At 43.1% G+C, this 16897-nt stretch overlaps 1 protein-coding gene across 3 annotated transcripts in view; it reads left to right on the forward strand.

Moving 5' to 3' along the window:
* Window positions 1-970: 970 nt before the first annotated feature.
* LOC115194243 (pre-mRNA-splicing factor ATP-dependent RNA helicase DHX15) overlaps window positions 971-16897 on the forward strand; it is a 37286-nt gene continuing 21359 nt past the window's right edge. The window contains exons 1-6 of one of the 3 annotated variants that reach the window (XM_029753762.1): window positions 1184-1391; window positions 2517-2529; window positions 3248-3551; window positions 4256-4449; window positions 6601-6760; window positions 8803-9021. In XM_029753762.1, the coding sequence (XP_029609622.1) occupies window positions 1337-1391; window positions 2517-2529; window positions 3248-3551; window positions 4256-4449; window positions 6601-6760; window positions 8803-9021 (945 nt within the window). In that variant the 5' untranslated portion in view covers window positions 1184-1336. The other 2 variants (XM_029753760.1, XM_029753761.1) reach the window with 2 other exon arrangements.

The raw sequence follows: 16897 nt of genomic DNA on the forward strand, positions 1-16897 counted from the left end.
GCACATGGCATTTACCTCCTCTACTTGACTTTTTATTGATTCTATTCTGCGAGGTCAAAGTAAAAAATGTGGGTGAATGACTAAACGGCTGTGGTGCAGAACTATGAACAAGTTGTAGGTCTTGAAAATGTGAAATAACTATTTTAAACAATACCTGTTTACTGTCACTTGGCAATAATAATTATTCATAGCTTATACAGTTACTTGATTTTTCAAGTGCATCTTTGCAATTCATTCATCTTGATATTATTGAGAGGTTGTGTCCATTCAGGTTGCATGCTATTGTCCCTTTTCACAGTGAAATAACAGGGCTATTCTTTCCTGTGTCGGTGTTGGTCCTCTGTCTGTCAGCAGCTCTGCTTGGCAGACCTATTTCACACACAATTGGACTGTTATTTAATTGCCTGTGAAAGAAAGGGAGAAAAAGACCTGATATTTTAAATTAGCCTTGGATAAAGAGCATTTGTAAGGCATTGTTATAACGTTGACTTCTCCTTCCCTATCACCATCAATCCCTGGTTACAAGCAATGAGCCATTTGCCATTACAAAGCTTGTTAGGAATGTCCAGGCTGTGTAATTACCTGTGTCAGCGGCAATGATTGTCTCCAGTGTCAGCTGATTCATCACTACATAATCTTACAGGTTGAAACATTTAAGAAATCTCTTGGAAGAGAGGTGTATACACTGAAAATGTTTGTCATATGTTCTTGAAAGATTGACATGGCTTGAAATAATCACTTAGCCACATTATACACATTCTGGATGCATCTTGCAATAACAAACACTTTGACAGCCCTCTTCAAGAACATATTTGTCGTATACATGTTATTTATAAACAAAATTGAGCTTTGAAAAATGTTTGGCTTTGGGATGAATTCTACAACTGAGTTTCATCATTGGATTCGGTCAATGTTGGTATTGCACATGGACCCTCTTTTTTTTTTTTTTTTTATTAGGGGGAGGCTGAGTTTGGTGCAAGCCACAACATCCCCCAGACAGCTAACAACTGACTCCACGTCCACGGCAGCAGCTGTCCTTTACAGTTCCCCGTGCCGCAAATATTTAAGTCGCAATATTTTGCTAATATAAAAACGTTATTTAATGTATCTGGCTCGACGAAACTCACGCTAAATTGCTGTTTTTCTGTCATTTACGCAGAGATAATAATGATGAGGTAAGTGCTTCCGGTCGCCATACTTGTGGTGCTTAATAATAGCAGCAGCACAGATAGAACAAGGACCGATTTCTGAATATATTTGGCAGAAGTGTGCAGAAATTGTATGGCATCGACCTACTTTTGTTCCTTATTGTGGATAACTATGTGTAAATAAAAGGATGTCTAGACGACATCGGTTGGGTTTGGGAGATTGTTATTCATCGAGTAAAAAGAGTCTTCTGATGGGTGTGTAAAGGGAATAATAGGGAGAGGATCCTTTTGTTTTCGTGTTTCATGGGCACTGCAGTGCAGGTGGTTTTTGGCTACAGCTAACGTCGTTCGCATGCTATCTAGCTAGATAAAATGTAAATGGCGAATGGACAAAACGTCCAGGGTTGTGCATGCGGCGAAAAAGTATTCTAGTCTAGTTACGTTAGTTAGCTATCTAGTCTTTTAAATAAACACGAAGTATAAGCTAACATAGCTAGAAAGCTCCTGAACCAGGCTAACGTTACAGAACAGTGCAAAAGATGCATCATTCATGCACGTGGGTAGCCAACTTAGGTATGTAGATAGCTAGTTAGCATCCAGTCAGTAGTATTGCTAATGCTAGCTAGACCGCTATCATGGCAAGTTAATGTTAACTAGTTATGTTAGCTAACTATATTATTTGTGTTTTTAAACAAGAAATGTAAGTGGCTAGCTGACATGCTTTAGGTGTGTTTTGATTAGAACTACCCGAAAAGCCGTCTGTCCATTGGGTATGCCAGTAGCATACCACCATGCATCCCACTGCTGGCTTACTTCTGAAGCTAAGCAGGGTTGGTCCTGATCAGTCCCTGGATGGGAGACCAGATGCTGCTGGAAGTGGTGTTGGGGTCGTTAAACGGGTGTCTTGACTCTTTTTGGTCACTAAAGATCCCATGGCACTCATCGTAAAAGTAGGTGTGTTAACCCCGTGTCATGGCTAAATGCCCAATTTGGCCTTCATACCATCATGGCCACCTATTCATCCCCCCCTCTCCCCTGTAACTATTCCCAAGGTCGTTGCTGTAGATGAGAATGTGTTCTCAGTCAATTTACCTGGTAAAATATGGGTTAAAGAAACATAACGCACTGTTAACTAGCTAAGTCACAGACTTTATACATTTCTATAATGGTTTATAAAATCCCTAGCTATATAAAATGTCATTTGTATGTCATCAGATGATTCAGTTGTCAGTGGACATCAACGTGGTGCTGAAACACATGGCCAACTTTGTCAGAACACTATTCATTCATTAATTAAGTCCTTTGCTATAATTGGGTACTGAAATGTCAACATTCTAGGCCCATAAGAACATGACACGAGTTCTGAAGGGTCAACTGGTGTGTGTATGTATGTACCCAAGCCAACATGATGTCCTAGGAAATAGTGCAGTTGCTCATGACACAGGCTACATTGCTAAGACCAGTTTTAGCTTTTTGCCAATTCTTCAAATGGAGTCTTCAACTTTGGTCTCATCAAAGAAGGAAAATCAATACTTTGGTTCTTGGGTGCAGACATGCATTGTAGCATAATAAAAAGGAAATAAAGATCTTGCCCTGCTACATTGCCACAACCAGTTTTAGCCTTTTGCCAATTCATCAAATGGAGTCTTGAACATTGGTCTGGTCAAAGAAGGAAATTCAATACTGGGGTGCAGACGTGTTGTAGCATAATAAAAAGGAAATAAAGATATCACCCATTTGTAAAAGGAAAGTGTTCCCCTTTTGACTTTTGATATTTTAGCCTATTAATTTCTTTATTAATGTGACCTTTGCATGCAACACTTGATTACATCCTTCTGCAGCGTGAAAGGGAAAAGCGCAGTAACCTTTTCATGTTATTTGAGGAAAAGGACATGACATAACCGAACCGCGGCACATTCTAGGATCTGAGCTGTCCTATTTCTGTGTTGGTTGTTGGGTTCATTCCATTTTGGAATGGTGATGGAAAAAGAGAAGGGAATGGGGCCTGGCCATATATATATATATATATATATATATATATATATATAAGAAGCTTTGTCTAGTCTGTCACACTACTCACATTCATGCCTCAACCACAGGCGAGACCGCGACAGGGACCGCGACGAGCGGTCGAAGGACAGGGACAGAGACCGGGATGTCAAGCCCTCTGGCATGGCCCTGAACCTGGCTGTTGGCAGCGCAGGCCTCTCCCACAAGCAGACAGCCATGCAGCAGCAGATCAACCCGTTCACCAACCTGCCCCACACGCCGCGTTACTACGAGATCCTGAAGAAGAGGCTGCAGCTGCCAGTGTGGGAGTACAAGGAGCGCTTCAACGACATCCTGGGACGCCACCAGAGCTTCGTGCTCGTCGGAGAGACGGGCTCCGGCAAGACCACGCAGGTAAGCAGGACAAAGGGTAGAGGCTTTACATTCATGTGGTGAGCTGGAATGTATCTATTCATTGTTCTCCAAGCAATATATCATTGTATTCACGAACAAACAGTAACACAGCCAACTGATAACTCAATACTGTTTCCTATGAGATGCCTTGATGCCCTCACACACTCTCCCGTTATTTTCAAAATAATCCTGCTACTGTGACTCATCTCCTTTTCCCTCCATCTTGATTTGTTGAAATGTTAAATGCAGAGTGTGTGTTTCCCTTCCCCGTAGCAAAGAGGTTGGTTGCCACTAACGGGCACTCATCCGAGCACAAGGCTAATCCGGCAGAAGAAACAGTTTCTAACTTTAGGCTGCTCTTAGCAGGTCCCCTCGTCTTTTGAACAGTGAGCGGGGGGATCCCCACCGGGAGTGCCTATCAGCAGAAAGCTGGCAGACTGTCTAATACAAGCTATCATCTCAACTTCTCTGGAGCTCGCAGTTGATTATCAGAGAGTGGAAGTGATCGGGGATGGTGGCATGGCGTTTACAGACAGTAACTGGCAGTTTTATTCTTTGCTCTCCAAAACATCCATGCTGTCTTCAGTGCCATTTTATAAAGCGCTTTTGAATGGTATTGGTTTGGTTGCTGATTTGTGGAAGGTCAAGGGATTGTAAAAGTGAGTGTGGTTGAGTAACTTCTTCCTCTCCATCTCCCTCCTCAGATCCCCCAGTGGTGTGTGGATATGGTGAAGGGGTTGGGTGGACCTAAGAAGGCAGTGGCCTGTACCCAGCCCAGGAGGGTGGCAGCCATGAGCGTGGCCCAGAGGGTGGCCGACGAGATGGACGTCATGCTGGGCCAGGAGGTCGGTTACTCCATTCGATTCGAGGACTGCAGCTCGGCCAAGACCTTCCTCAAGTAAGTGCCAGTCTCCACTGAAGTTGAACTGCCAAAACAACTGTTTTTTATTTCACTGGGGTTCAGTGGGGCACTTCGTAGGATATGTTTTCCATTGAAAAATGTATTGCTATCTGAACATTTAGCATGTTCAGATTAGAGGTCGACCGATTAGGATTTTTCAACGTCGATACCGATTATTGGAGGACCAAAAAAAAGCCGATACCGATTTAATCGAACGTTTAAAAAAAATAAAATGTTCCTTTTTTCTTTATTTGTAATAATGACAGTTACAACAATACTGAATGAACACTTATTTTAACTTAATGTAATACATAAATACTATCAATTTAGCCTCAAATAAATAATGAAACATGTTCAATTTGGTTTAAATAATGCAAAAACAAAGTGTTGGAGAAGAAAGTAAATGTGCCATGTAAAAAAGCTAACGTTTAAGTTCCTTGCTCAGAACATGAGAACATATGAAAGCTGGTGATTCCTTTTAACATGAGTCTTCAATATTCCCAGGTAAGAAGTTTTAGGTTGTAGTTATTATAGGAATTATAGGACTATTTCTCTCTATACGATTTGTATTTCATATACCTTTGACTATTGGATGTTCTTATAGGCACTTTAGTATTGCCAGTGTAACAGTATAGCTTCCGTCCCTCTCCTCACTTGAACCAGGAACACATCGACAACAGCCACCCTCGAAGCAGCATTACCCATGTAGAGCAAGGGGAACAACCACCCCCAAGTCTCAGAGCGAGTGACGTTTGAAACGCTATTAGTGCGCACCCTGCTAACTAGCTAGCCATTTCACATCGGTTACACCAGCCTAATCTCGGGGGTTGAAGTCATAAACAGAGCAATGCTTGAAGAATTGCGAAGAGCTGCTGGCTAACGCACGAAGGTGCTGTTTGAATGAATGCTTACGAGCCTGCTGCTGTCTACCATCGCTCAGTCAGACTGCTCTATTAAATATCAAATCATAGACTTAATTATAACGTAACACACAGAAATACGAGCCTTTGGTCATTAATATGGTCAAATCCGGAAACGATCATTTCGAAAACGAAACGTTTATTATTTCAGTGAAATACGGAACCGTTCCGTATTTTATCTAACGGGTGGCATCTCTAAGTCTAAATATTTCTGTTACATTGCACAACCTTCAATGTTATGTCATAATATGTACAATTCTGGCAAATTAATTACGGCCTTTGTTAGGAATAAATGGACTTCACACAGTTCACAATGAGCCAGGCGGCCCAAACTGCTGTGTATATACCCTGACTGCTTGCACTTCCCTAGTTATAAGAAATTCATGTTAGCAGGCAATATTAACTAAACATGCAGGTTTAAAAATATATACTTGTGTATTGATTTCAAAGAAAGGCATTGATGTTTATGGTTAGGTACATTGGTGCAACGACAGTGCTTTTTTCGCAAATGCACTTGTTAAATCATCACCCGTTTGTCGAAGTAGGCTGTGATTCGATGACAAATTAACAGGCACCGACCACATCGATGATATGCAACGCAGGACACGTTAGATAACTATACATGGTTGATGATATTACTAGTTTAGCTAGTGATTGTTAAGATTGATCGTTTTTTTATAAGTTAAGTTTAATGCTAGCTAGCAACTTACCTTGGCTTCTTGCTGCCCTCACGTAACAGGTAGTCAGCCTGCCACGCAGGCTCCTCGTGGAGTGCAATGTAAGGCAGGTGGTTAGAGCGTTGGACTAGTAACCGAAAGGTTGCAAAAACGAATCCCCGAGGTGACAAGGTAAAAATCTGTTGTTTTGCCCCTGAACAAGGCAGTTAACCCCCGTTCCTAGGCCGTCATTGAAAATAAGAATGTGTTTTTAATCTGACTTGCCTAGTTAAATAAAGGTGTAAAACATTTTTTTTAACCAAAAATACCGATTACCGATTGTTATAAAAACTTGAAATCGGCCCCAATTAATCGGCCATTCCGATTAATTGGTTGACCTCTAGTTCAGATAGTACCTCCCAGTTTTTCGCTGTTAGCAAAAAGAAGTTAGATTTCAAATATCTTTACGAGAGAGAGCTGGCTAATTTGGCAGTACACAGTTAGTAGTTAAATTGTTCGATGAAAATGTCCACTTTAAAGACTTACCCGTTGTGTTTCCTCCCTCGGTGCAGGTACATGACAGACGGTATGTTGCTGCGGGAGGCCATGAACGACCCTCTGCTGGAGCGCTACGGCGTCGTCATCCTGGACGAGGCCCACGAGAGAACGCTCGCCACAGACATCCTCATGGGCGTCCTCAAAGAGGTGGTCCGACAGAGGTCAGACCTCAAGGTACACGTCAATGTACTAAACCTTGCAGGTAGAAATGTCCTGAACAGAGCTGACCTTATTTGTACTTGACTCTACTTGTCAGAGGAGCATGTCAGTGCTATGGTGTGTTTCTATCTAAATGTTTCTTAACTTTGTGCACCACTTGAAAGCGATCTGATTCATGCCAGGTGAATGCAACCCTGGCCTTGCCAACAGTTTCCTCTCGGCAGTCTACATTCCACAGCATCTCATAGAGTCATGCCACAGAGTTTCTAAATCCAAAGGTGGACTTTTTTCTTTTATGGTTTGAGAAGTCAATGAGAGAAGTGAAAAGTTCTTCCTTATTTGTTGATTTTCTCAATTTCTAAAGGCACAACCTATATTCGAGCCAATGTCTCAAGTAGCTGAACCTGTCGTTACTACAACCTTGTGAAAGTGACAAACTGACACGTTTTCATTTGAATCAAAAACACCTTTATATCGGAAGAGTGCCTTTGATTTAACGGCCGCAGTTCGACACAACCTGCAGACTTATGACGTGTTTCTGCGCATGAGCTTAGCTAACTAACATCACCATGACATCGCCTACAAGCGATCAGGGATTTCTATTGGGGAAGCAGGTTCTGCTGTGTTCTTTACTGCTTCTCAAAGCCCTGTACCGTCTTCTCCTCAGCTCACTCTCCTAGAATCAAATCCTACCTCCAACCTACGCCTCTATCCTACACGAGAGCCTGCCTCTCTGTGTGCACACACCTGGTTTTGTACACACACACACACTCAATTATTACCCCCCCCCCAAAAAGCCTCAGTGTGGCAGCCTCTCCACGGGCTGACTGCTGTGTGTCTATTGAGGAAAAGACAAACGTCAGCCATTCAGCTCAGAAATGCACGGCGAGTCTCCTCTGCGGCAGCACTGAGATTGCTGCCCGGGTCAGCCCATTTAAGAGAATCAGACAGGGATGGGTGGGGTGGGGGTTCAGTTTTTATAGGCCGAATGTGCCGGACACAATTCTCATAAAACAGATGGGTAATGACTAGTTGTTGTCAGGGATGGCATCAAAGGTTACACACGTGTTCAGGGACTTTTAAATAAGGTCTAGGTGATCGAACCGGCCCTGCTCATGTCCCTCTTCCCAATCTCCCTCCTCTCCCAAATTTGAAGTGTAATTTGCCTTGATTAAGAGGAATTATAATGTCTTGTTATGCGTAAAGCGAAATAGTGCATAGACCGTGGACCGAAATATTTGAGAGTGAAAATGGGAGGAGAGAGGCGCGCCGCCCACCATCAGAATTTTTATGTGCTTAATGGGCCCTAGGGGAGAACATGGTGTGCCTGCGAGACTTATCCAGGCAGTGAGAGTTGTGATCCTCATGGGTCAGGGGTTCTGTCCTCCTGTGATATGTCCACCATCTTGTTTCCCCTCACTTGGCCAGGGTCCAATCTACAGTCTCTTTCTGGCTCACGCCCGCTTCCTATTCTCCTGCACAGAGGTTATTTATTATGTTTCCTTTTTTTTTATGGTTTTCACTTTGTCATTATGGGGTATTGTGTGTAGATTGATGATCATTATTGTTTATTTAATACATTTTAGAATAAGGCTGTAACGTAACAAAATGTGGAAAAAGTCCAGGGGTCTGAATACATTCCCAATGTACTGTATGTTCTACCTCCTAGGCCTTATCCATTTCATCAGTCACATGTGTCGACTATCACTCTTAACTACCCTGTGGTGAGACTACACCAGACCCTACCATTCGTCAACTTCTAAATACTCCTACCTTAACCTTTATCTACCTACACTATACTACCGTCGCTGTCCCCTGGTTATATGTAAGCTCCTCTCTTCACAGTATTGCTCCTGCTAAAAGCTGCTGTTTCGGGTAGCCCTTAGACACTGATCTAAGATAACGCTAATCAGAACCTGAACCATTAGGCCAAACTATAATCTAGAACTCTGATTAGTGTCTAGGGGCAACTTCATCCTATAGCATCATATAACCCCATCGGCAGCCATTTTCTCTTCCCAGTCCACCTCTCACCACCCTGTCCTTTGTCTCATCAGGTCATCGTCATGAGCGCCACGCTGGATGCCGGCAAGTTCCAGGTGTACTTTGACAGCTGTCCGCTGCTGACCATCCCGGGACGCACGCACCCGGTAGAGATCTTCTACACGCCGGAACCCGAGAGGGACTACCTGGAGGCGGCCATCCGCACCGTTATCCAGATACACATGTGTGAAGAGGAGGAGGGCGACTGTCTGCTCTTCCTCACTGGACAAGAGGTAGGCCCTTTTCTGCCACCATTCCAGCGTTTCGCACGCACACGACCGAGATGATCAATGCTTAGATGAATAGAGATATTGAACGCATGTGGCCTTTCCTGTTTTGGAACATACCCTGGTAAGAGGGAAAAAAGACAATGTCCCAGATTTTGCCTGCCCCATGAATCCTTGAAATTTCACTCCTAAAAATGTTGTCCACTAATGTGTAATGGAGGGTGAGGTTTATGCCCATAATGATGAATTTGGTCACAGCTGGGCGGGCACACGCCTGCCTGCCTTCCCCCAGAAACATCTGTCTGCCTCCCAGTTCACGAGTGGGAGAGGCAGCCTGTCTCAGGGCTCAGCAGTGCCACACTATTATTCTCACCATTCTCTCCCTACGTAATGTAACAGTTCGTGTAGCTTATGGTTGTGACATGAGAACTAATTAAGTGAGGTTTGTATGATTGCAACCCTAGACTGAGTTTAAAGGGATACTTGGGAGATTTTGTCAAGGAAACCCTTTATCTACTTCCTCAGAGTCAGATTAACTTGTGGATACCAATTGTATGTCTGGGCTCCCGAGTGGTGCAGCGGTAAAAGGCATTGCATCTCCGTGCAAGAGGCGTCACTACAGTCCCTGGTTCGAATCCAGGGTGAATCATATCTGGCCATGATTGGGAGTCCCATAGGGAGGCGCACAATTGGCCCAGCGTTGTCCGGGTTTGGCCGGGGAAGGCACTCGTTGTAAATAAGAATTTGTTCTTAACTGACTTGCCTGGTTAAACAAAAAAATTCAAAAAGATGTCTCTGTGTCCAGTTTGAACGAAGTTAGGGGTAGTTTTGCGAGCCAAGGCTATCTAGGAATAGCACAATGACTGGAAGTCTATGGGAACAGTTAGTTAGCAATTGCGCTAACGCTACTTAGCAACTTCCTTCAAACTGCATGCAGAGAAATAGAAACGTTATCTACAAGTTCATCTGACTCTGGGGAAGTAGGCTAGATAAATCTCTAAGTATCCTTCATGACCGAGCGTGAATGTTAATGTGCCTGGAGCTTCTCATTTTGAATGTATGGATTCTCTTACGTTAGCGCCACGTCATCATCCAGCGTAGCCATCTTTAAAAATAAATCATATCTGCTGAGGGCTCACCCAGTCAGATAATATGGCAGCCTATTCATTAACGGCAGCTATTTGTCATTCATCGGCGGGACGGCACTACCGCGCACCTACATCCGTTTTCATTTGCAGATACCGGATCGATGCCTGGTTCGTTATGGTAGGGATGAAGTCACGGAGGAGCATTGTATTTGAAGTGGTATCCTTCAAGGGGCTGGTAGATTAGATTAGTGGTGTTCCAGCTGCTCGGACAGCCAGGGAGCAGCATTGGCCTCGCCTCTTTGAATGTGCAGAGGAGAAGAGAAGCTTTGTGGGAAATGCGTTAAACATTGTTTAGAGGTGGGCAACGTCTCTTGCTGAGTATCCACCCCTCTTCCCACCTCCTCCAGCTCAATAACGCTGAACGCGTCAGGGTGTCAAGCTGCCGAGGCAAAGCAAGCAGTGCAGTCAGCGAGCACTCCCACGGCGAGTTCATTAACACTTTCCTAATTGGGTTAAAGAAGTCAATGTGAGGTAGCTCTGGAGGAGATGGGCGTTATAATAGTGCCTCCCTGGAGCGCATCTCAACCTCTCGTCTTCCCGCAACTTTGATGTTGACTAATGATCGGGTACGCAGATCTGCAATGTAGTTCTGTCTTTGAGGTAAAGCTGTTTTCATTTATGACAAATGAAAAGCGAAGTGGGCGGGTTTCTTTCCCTCCAAAGTATCTGGGGGAGATTGTCTGTTTTTTAATGGTTCGCGGCAGGGACAAACTCAAACTCCCCAAAAAAGAGAGGCAAAACTTATCACAGCTGCCTCGCCCTGATAAGTCCCACCATTTAAGCTGCCCCCTCAGCGGTTCACTTCAAAACGTAAAGATTCGCCCGGGCCTCTGCTAATTAAGTGGACCGAGGCGAGTGCCTAATTGAGTCTGGTTAGGTGCCTGGTGCTCCACCGCATCGCTCCTGGGGTCGCGTGGGCCGGCTGGTGTGCAGGTTCTCACAGTTGGCTGGCCGCCCCGCTGTGCACGCGCTCCATTTCTCTTCAGGCACTGGCACACCAGCTCAATCCCAGCGCCTTGGCAACGGCGTCCACTTTTCATGACAGCTGCTGCATCCAGAGGGTTGATGGTCTATTAATACCTAGGCTAATTTTACCAATCTATTCATTACTCTTTTCCACTCTAACTTGTCAACGTGTTGATTACATGGCCATCGGTGGGATGGATTTGACTTGTGTAGTGAGTGAACACAGCAGGGAAAAATTGGGCTAGGAATGCATTACTGTCTGCAAACAAAGTCCACAAACACACAGAGAAATCCTAGCTGAGGCTGCCTATGTTTTTGTGTTTTATTCAATCAGGGCAAAGCCTTGCCAGTTTTTACCCTGAGTAAAGTAAATGCCACGTAAAGAGTAAACGCTCCAGGTCAAAGGAAAGCATCTGTTCTACTGGGTATCTCTAGGTTGCAGTCAGTGTCACATTGTGGCTTTGGTATGACTATCAAAAATGGTTCCCATAATTTCAGAATACACCAAGCCCCTATACCCCTTTCTGCCCCAGCCCCCTTCTCCTTTGCACTCCAAAAAAACATTTATTTTAATCTGTTATTGCTAATTGTCTCGTGACCCCCAACCAAACTATAGAAGGAGCTGCACAGCTCCCTAGGGCCTGAAGGTGGAGCAACAGCACAGGCTGTGGCCGTTTACATGTCGGTGTACTTGTTTAAAGGGAAGATTGCAGAGTTAGGTTTCTTTTAAACATTCTGATTGGTTTCATCCTTCCAACTAAAAGTCCCAATACAACATGAATTTTAAGCGTTTCGGAAAAGTGATGTCAAGAGAAGGACACACAACAGGAGTGAAGCCACTGTCCACATAAGACGGTAAAGACCCACATCGTAGAGTCCTCATTGTTTTTGAAAAAATATTTTGGCACTCTGAATAAAGCCAACTTATCATCTGACCATATCCTGTGATTTCTTTTTTCTATATCAGATAAATGTTTTTTTTATCACTTTTACAGCACACAGGCTTTTAGCATAGCCCCTTTTACACTCCTATTACCTACCCACTAGCAGCTTTGAAACATCAAAGTATTCAGATCCCTTCACTTTTTCCACATTTTGTTACGTTACAGACGTATTCTAAAATGGATTAAATAAAACAATATCCTCATCAATCTACACACCCCATACTGACAAAGCAAAAACAGGTTTTTAGAAACAGGTTTTTAAAAATGTTAGCAAATGTATAAAAAACCTTTGCTATGAGACTTGATGATTCTTCAGATGTTTCTAAAACTTGGAGTCCACCTGTGGTAAATTCAATTGATTGGACATGATTTGGAAAGGCACACACCTGTCTATAAAAGGTCCCACAGTTGACTGTGCATGTCAGAGCAAAAACCAAACCATGAGGTTGAAGGAATTGTCCATAGAGCTCTGAGACAGGATTGTGTCGAGGCACAGATCTGGGGAAGGCTACCAAAATATGTTTGCCGTATTGAAGGTCCCCATGAACACAGTGGCGTCCATCATTCTTAAATGGAAGAAGTTTGGAACCACCAAGACTCTTCCTAGAGCTGGCCGCCCGGCCAAACTGAGCAATCGAGGGAGAAGGGCCTTGGTCAGAGAGGTGACCAAGAACCCGATGGTCACTCTGACAGAGTTTCTGTGGAGAACCTTCCAGAAGGACAACTATCTTTGAAACACTCCACCAATCAGGCCTTTATTGTAGAGTGGCCAGACAGAAGCCACTCCTCAGTAAAAGGGACATGACAGTCCACTTGGAGTTTGCCAAAAGGCAGCTAAAGGACTCTGACCATGAGAAACAAGATTCTCTAGTCTGGTGAAAGATTGAACTCTTTGGCCTGAATGCCAAGCATCACGTCTGGAAGAAACCTGTCACCATCCCTATGGTGAAGCATGGTGGTGGCAGCATCATGCTCTGGGGATGTTTTTCAGCTGCAGTGACTGGGAGACTAATCAGGATCGAGGGAAAGGTGAACGGAGCAAAGTACAGCGAGATCCTTGATGAAAACCTGCTCCAGAGCGCTCAGGACCTCAGACTGGGGGCAAGGTTCACCTTCCAACAGGACAACAACCCCAAGCACACAGCAAAGACAATGAAGGAGTGGCTTTGGGACAAGTCTCTGAATGTCCTTGAGGGGCCAAGCCAGAGCCCGGACTTGAACCCGATCGAACATCTCTGGATTGACCTAAAAATAGCTTTGCAGCGAAGCTCCCCAAGCCACCCTGGCAGAGCTTGAGAGAATCTGCACAGAAAAATGGGAGAAACTCCCCAAATACAGGTGTGCCAAGCTTGTAGCGTCATACCCAAGAAGACTCGGCTGTAATCGCTGCCAAAGGTGCTTCAACAAAGTACTGAGTAAAGGGTCTGAATACCTATTTTAAATGTGCTATTTTACAAAATGTTTGCTGTTTTGTCATTATGGGGTATTGTGTGTAGATTTGATAAGGGGGAAAAACAATTAATTCCATTTTAGAAAAAGGCTGTAACTTAACATAATGTAGAACAGGTCAAGGTGTCTGAATACTTTCCGAATGCACTGTATTAGCAGTTCAGCACAAGAGCATTTATTGTACTGTTACACAAAATCTAAATAAACCTTTATCATCATAGACATTGAACGTCTATAACCAAACTGTTGTTGGGTGATGGTAGCTATAGCTAGCCACATGCTAACCTGAGTACTAACATTACTAGCAGTAATAACAATAAATCCAGGTGTAATGGCTAACAAACATCAACCACCATGATACAGTTGAAGTCGGAAGTTTCCATACACCTTAGCCAAATACATTCTAACTCAATTTTTTCACAATTCCTGACATTTAATCCTAGTAAAAATTCCCTGTCTTAGGCCAGTTAGGATCACTACTTTATTTTAAGAATTTGAAATGTCAGAATAATAGTAGAGATAATGATTTATTTCAGCTTTTAATTCTTTCATCACATTCCCAGTGGGTCAGAAGTTTACATACACTCAATTAGTATTTGGTAGCATTGCCTTTAAATTGTTTAACTTGGGTCAAACGTTTTGGGTAGCCTTCCACAAGCTTCCCACAATAAGTTGGGTGAATTTTGGCCCATTCCTCCTGACAGAGCTGATGTAACTGAGTCAGGTTTGTAGGCCTCCTTGCTCGCACACGCTTTTTCAGTTCTGCCCACAATTTTTCTATAGGATTGAGGTCAGGGCTTTGTGATGGCCACTCCAATACCTTGACTTTGTTGCTCTTAAGCCATTTTGCCACAACTTTGGAAGTATGCTTGGGGTCATTGTCCATTTGGAAGACCCATTTGCGACCAAGCTTTAACTTCCTGACTGATGTCTTGAGATGTTGCTTCAATATATCCACATAATTGTCCTGCCTCATGATGCCATCTATTTTGTGAAGTGCACCAGTCCCTTCTGCAGCAAAGCACCCTCACAACATGATGCTGCCACCCCCGTGCTTCACGGTTGGGATGGTGTTCTTCGGTTGCAAGCCTCCAAGCATAACGATGGTCATTATGGCCAAACAGTTCTATTTTTGTTTCATCAGACCAGAGAACTTATCTCCAAAAAGTACGTTCTTTGTCCCCATGTGCAGTTGCAAACCGTAGTCTGGCTTTTTTATGGAGGTTTTGGAGCAGTAGCTTCTTCCTTGCTGAGCGGACTTTCAGTTTATGTCGATATAGGCCTTGTTTTACTGTGGATATAGATACTTTTGTACCTGTTTCCTCCAGCATCGTCACAAGGTCCTTTGCTGTTGTTTGGCGATTGATTTTCATTTTTTGCACCAAAGTACATTCATCTCTAGGAGACAGAACGTGTCTCCTTCCTGAGTGTTATGATGGCTGCGTGGTCCATTGGTGTTTATACTTGCGTACTATTGTTTGTACAGATGAACGTGGTACCTTCAGGTGTTTGGAAATTGGTCCCAAGGATGAACCAGACTTGTGGAGGTCTGCAATTTCTTTGAGACCTTGGCTGATTTCTTTTGATTTTCCATGATGTCAAGCAAAGAGGCATTGAGTTTGAAGGTAGGCCTTGAAATACACCCACAGGTACACCTCTAATTGACTCAAATGATGTCAATTAGAATATCAAAAGCTTCTAAAGCCATGACATAATTTTCTGGAATTTTCCAAGTTGTTTAAAGGCACAGTCAACTTAGTGTATGTAAACTTCTGACCCATTGGAATTATGATACAGTTAATTATAAGTTAAATATTCTGTCTGTAAACAATTGTTGTATAAATTACTTGTGTCATGTACGAAGTAGTTGTCCTAAAACTATAGTTTGCCAAAACTATAGTTTGTTAACAAGACATTTGTGGAGTGGTTGAAAAACGAGTTTTAGCCTTATAGTGATCCCTTAATGCGCCAATCCCGTTAGCGGGATAGATTTGACAACATCCAGTGAAATTGCAGAGCACCAAATTCAAACTACAGAAATATCAATATTCAACATTCACGAAAATATAAGTGTAATACATCAAAATAAAGCTTAACTTCTTGTTAATCCAGCCGCTGTGTCAGATTTCAAAAAGGCTTTACGGCGAAAGCACACTAAGCGATTATCTGAGGACAGTGCCCTGCATACAAACACATGAAAATCATTTTTTAACCAGGCAGCTGCGACACAAAAGTCAGAAATAACGATATAATAAATGCCTTAGCTTTGAAGATCTTTTTTTTGCAATCCCAAATTTCTCAGTGAGACAATGAATGGTTGTTTTGTTTGATAAATTCCTTCTTTATATCCCCAAAATGTCCATTTATTTGGCGCGTTTGATTCAGAAATACACCGGTTCCAACTCGCCCAACATGACTACAAAGTATCTAATAAGTTGCCTGTAATCTTGGTCCAAACATTTCAAACCACATTCCTAATCCAACCTCAGGTATCCTAAAATGTAAATAATCGATCAAATTTAAGACGGGATAATCTGGATCCAATACCGAAGAAAAATAACCCAGAGCGCACTCCTGTTCACGCGCACCAAAATACTAGAGACCTTCAGAGTGACACATACAAAGCATTGGAAAACACAATGACCTCAAATGTTTTCCCTGGATGGATTGTGCTCGGGGTTTCGCCTGCCAAATCAGTTATGTTACACTCACAGACATTATTCTAACAGTTTTCGAAACTTCAGAGTGTTTTCTATCCAAATCTACTAATATACATATCCTATCTTCTGGGCTTGAGTAACAGGCAGTTTACTTTGGGCACGCTTTTCATCCGGACGTGAAAATACTGCCACCTATCCCTAAGAAGTTTTAATGTCTCCAACCTAAGTGTATGTAAACTTCCGACTTCAACTGTATATTGGCCAATAAAGATCAGACAATTCAGCAAAAATAGGGACATACCTTACAATAAACAATGACATTAATCCGGTGTTTCCCAAACTCGGTCCTCGGGACTCCAAGGGGTGCACGTTTTGGTTTTCGCCCTAGCACTACACAGCGGATTCAAATAATCAAAGCTTGATGATTAGTTAATTATTTGAATCAGCTAAGTAGCGCTAGGGAAAACAACTAAAGGTGCACCCCTTGGGATCCAGAGGACAGAGTTTGGGAAACACTGCATTAATCCGATTTGGTAATTGACCATTCATTTCTGGAAAACATGCAGTGTTGTTGTAGCTTGCTTGTAGGTTATTCCATCCCCGAAAACCATGCTAGATCCGAGTGGGCCAGTTCGTTTTGCATGGCCCAGTGCACTTACATAGCTGGCTTAGTTTTTTTTATAATCTACTATCAACATAACATGACAACTCTTTG

Source organism: Salmo trutta, chromosome 5, assembly GCF_901001165.1.
Source record: "Salmo trutta chromosome 5, fSalTru1.1, whole genome shotgun sequence".
NCBI lineage: Eukaryota > Metazoa > Chordata > Actinopteri > Salmoniformes > Salmonidae > Salmo > Salmo trutta.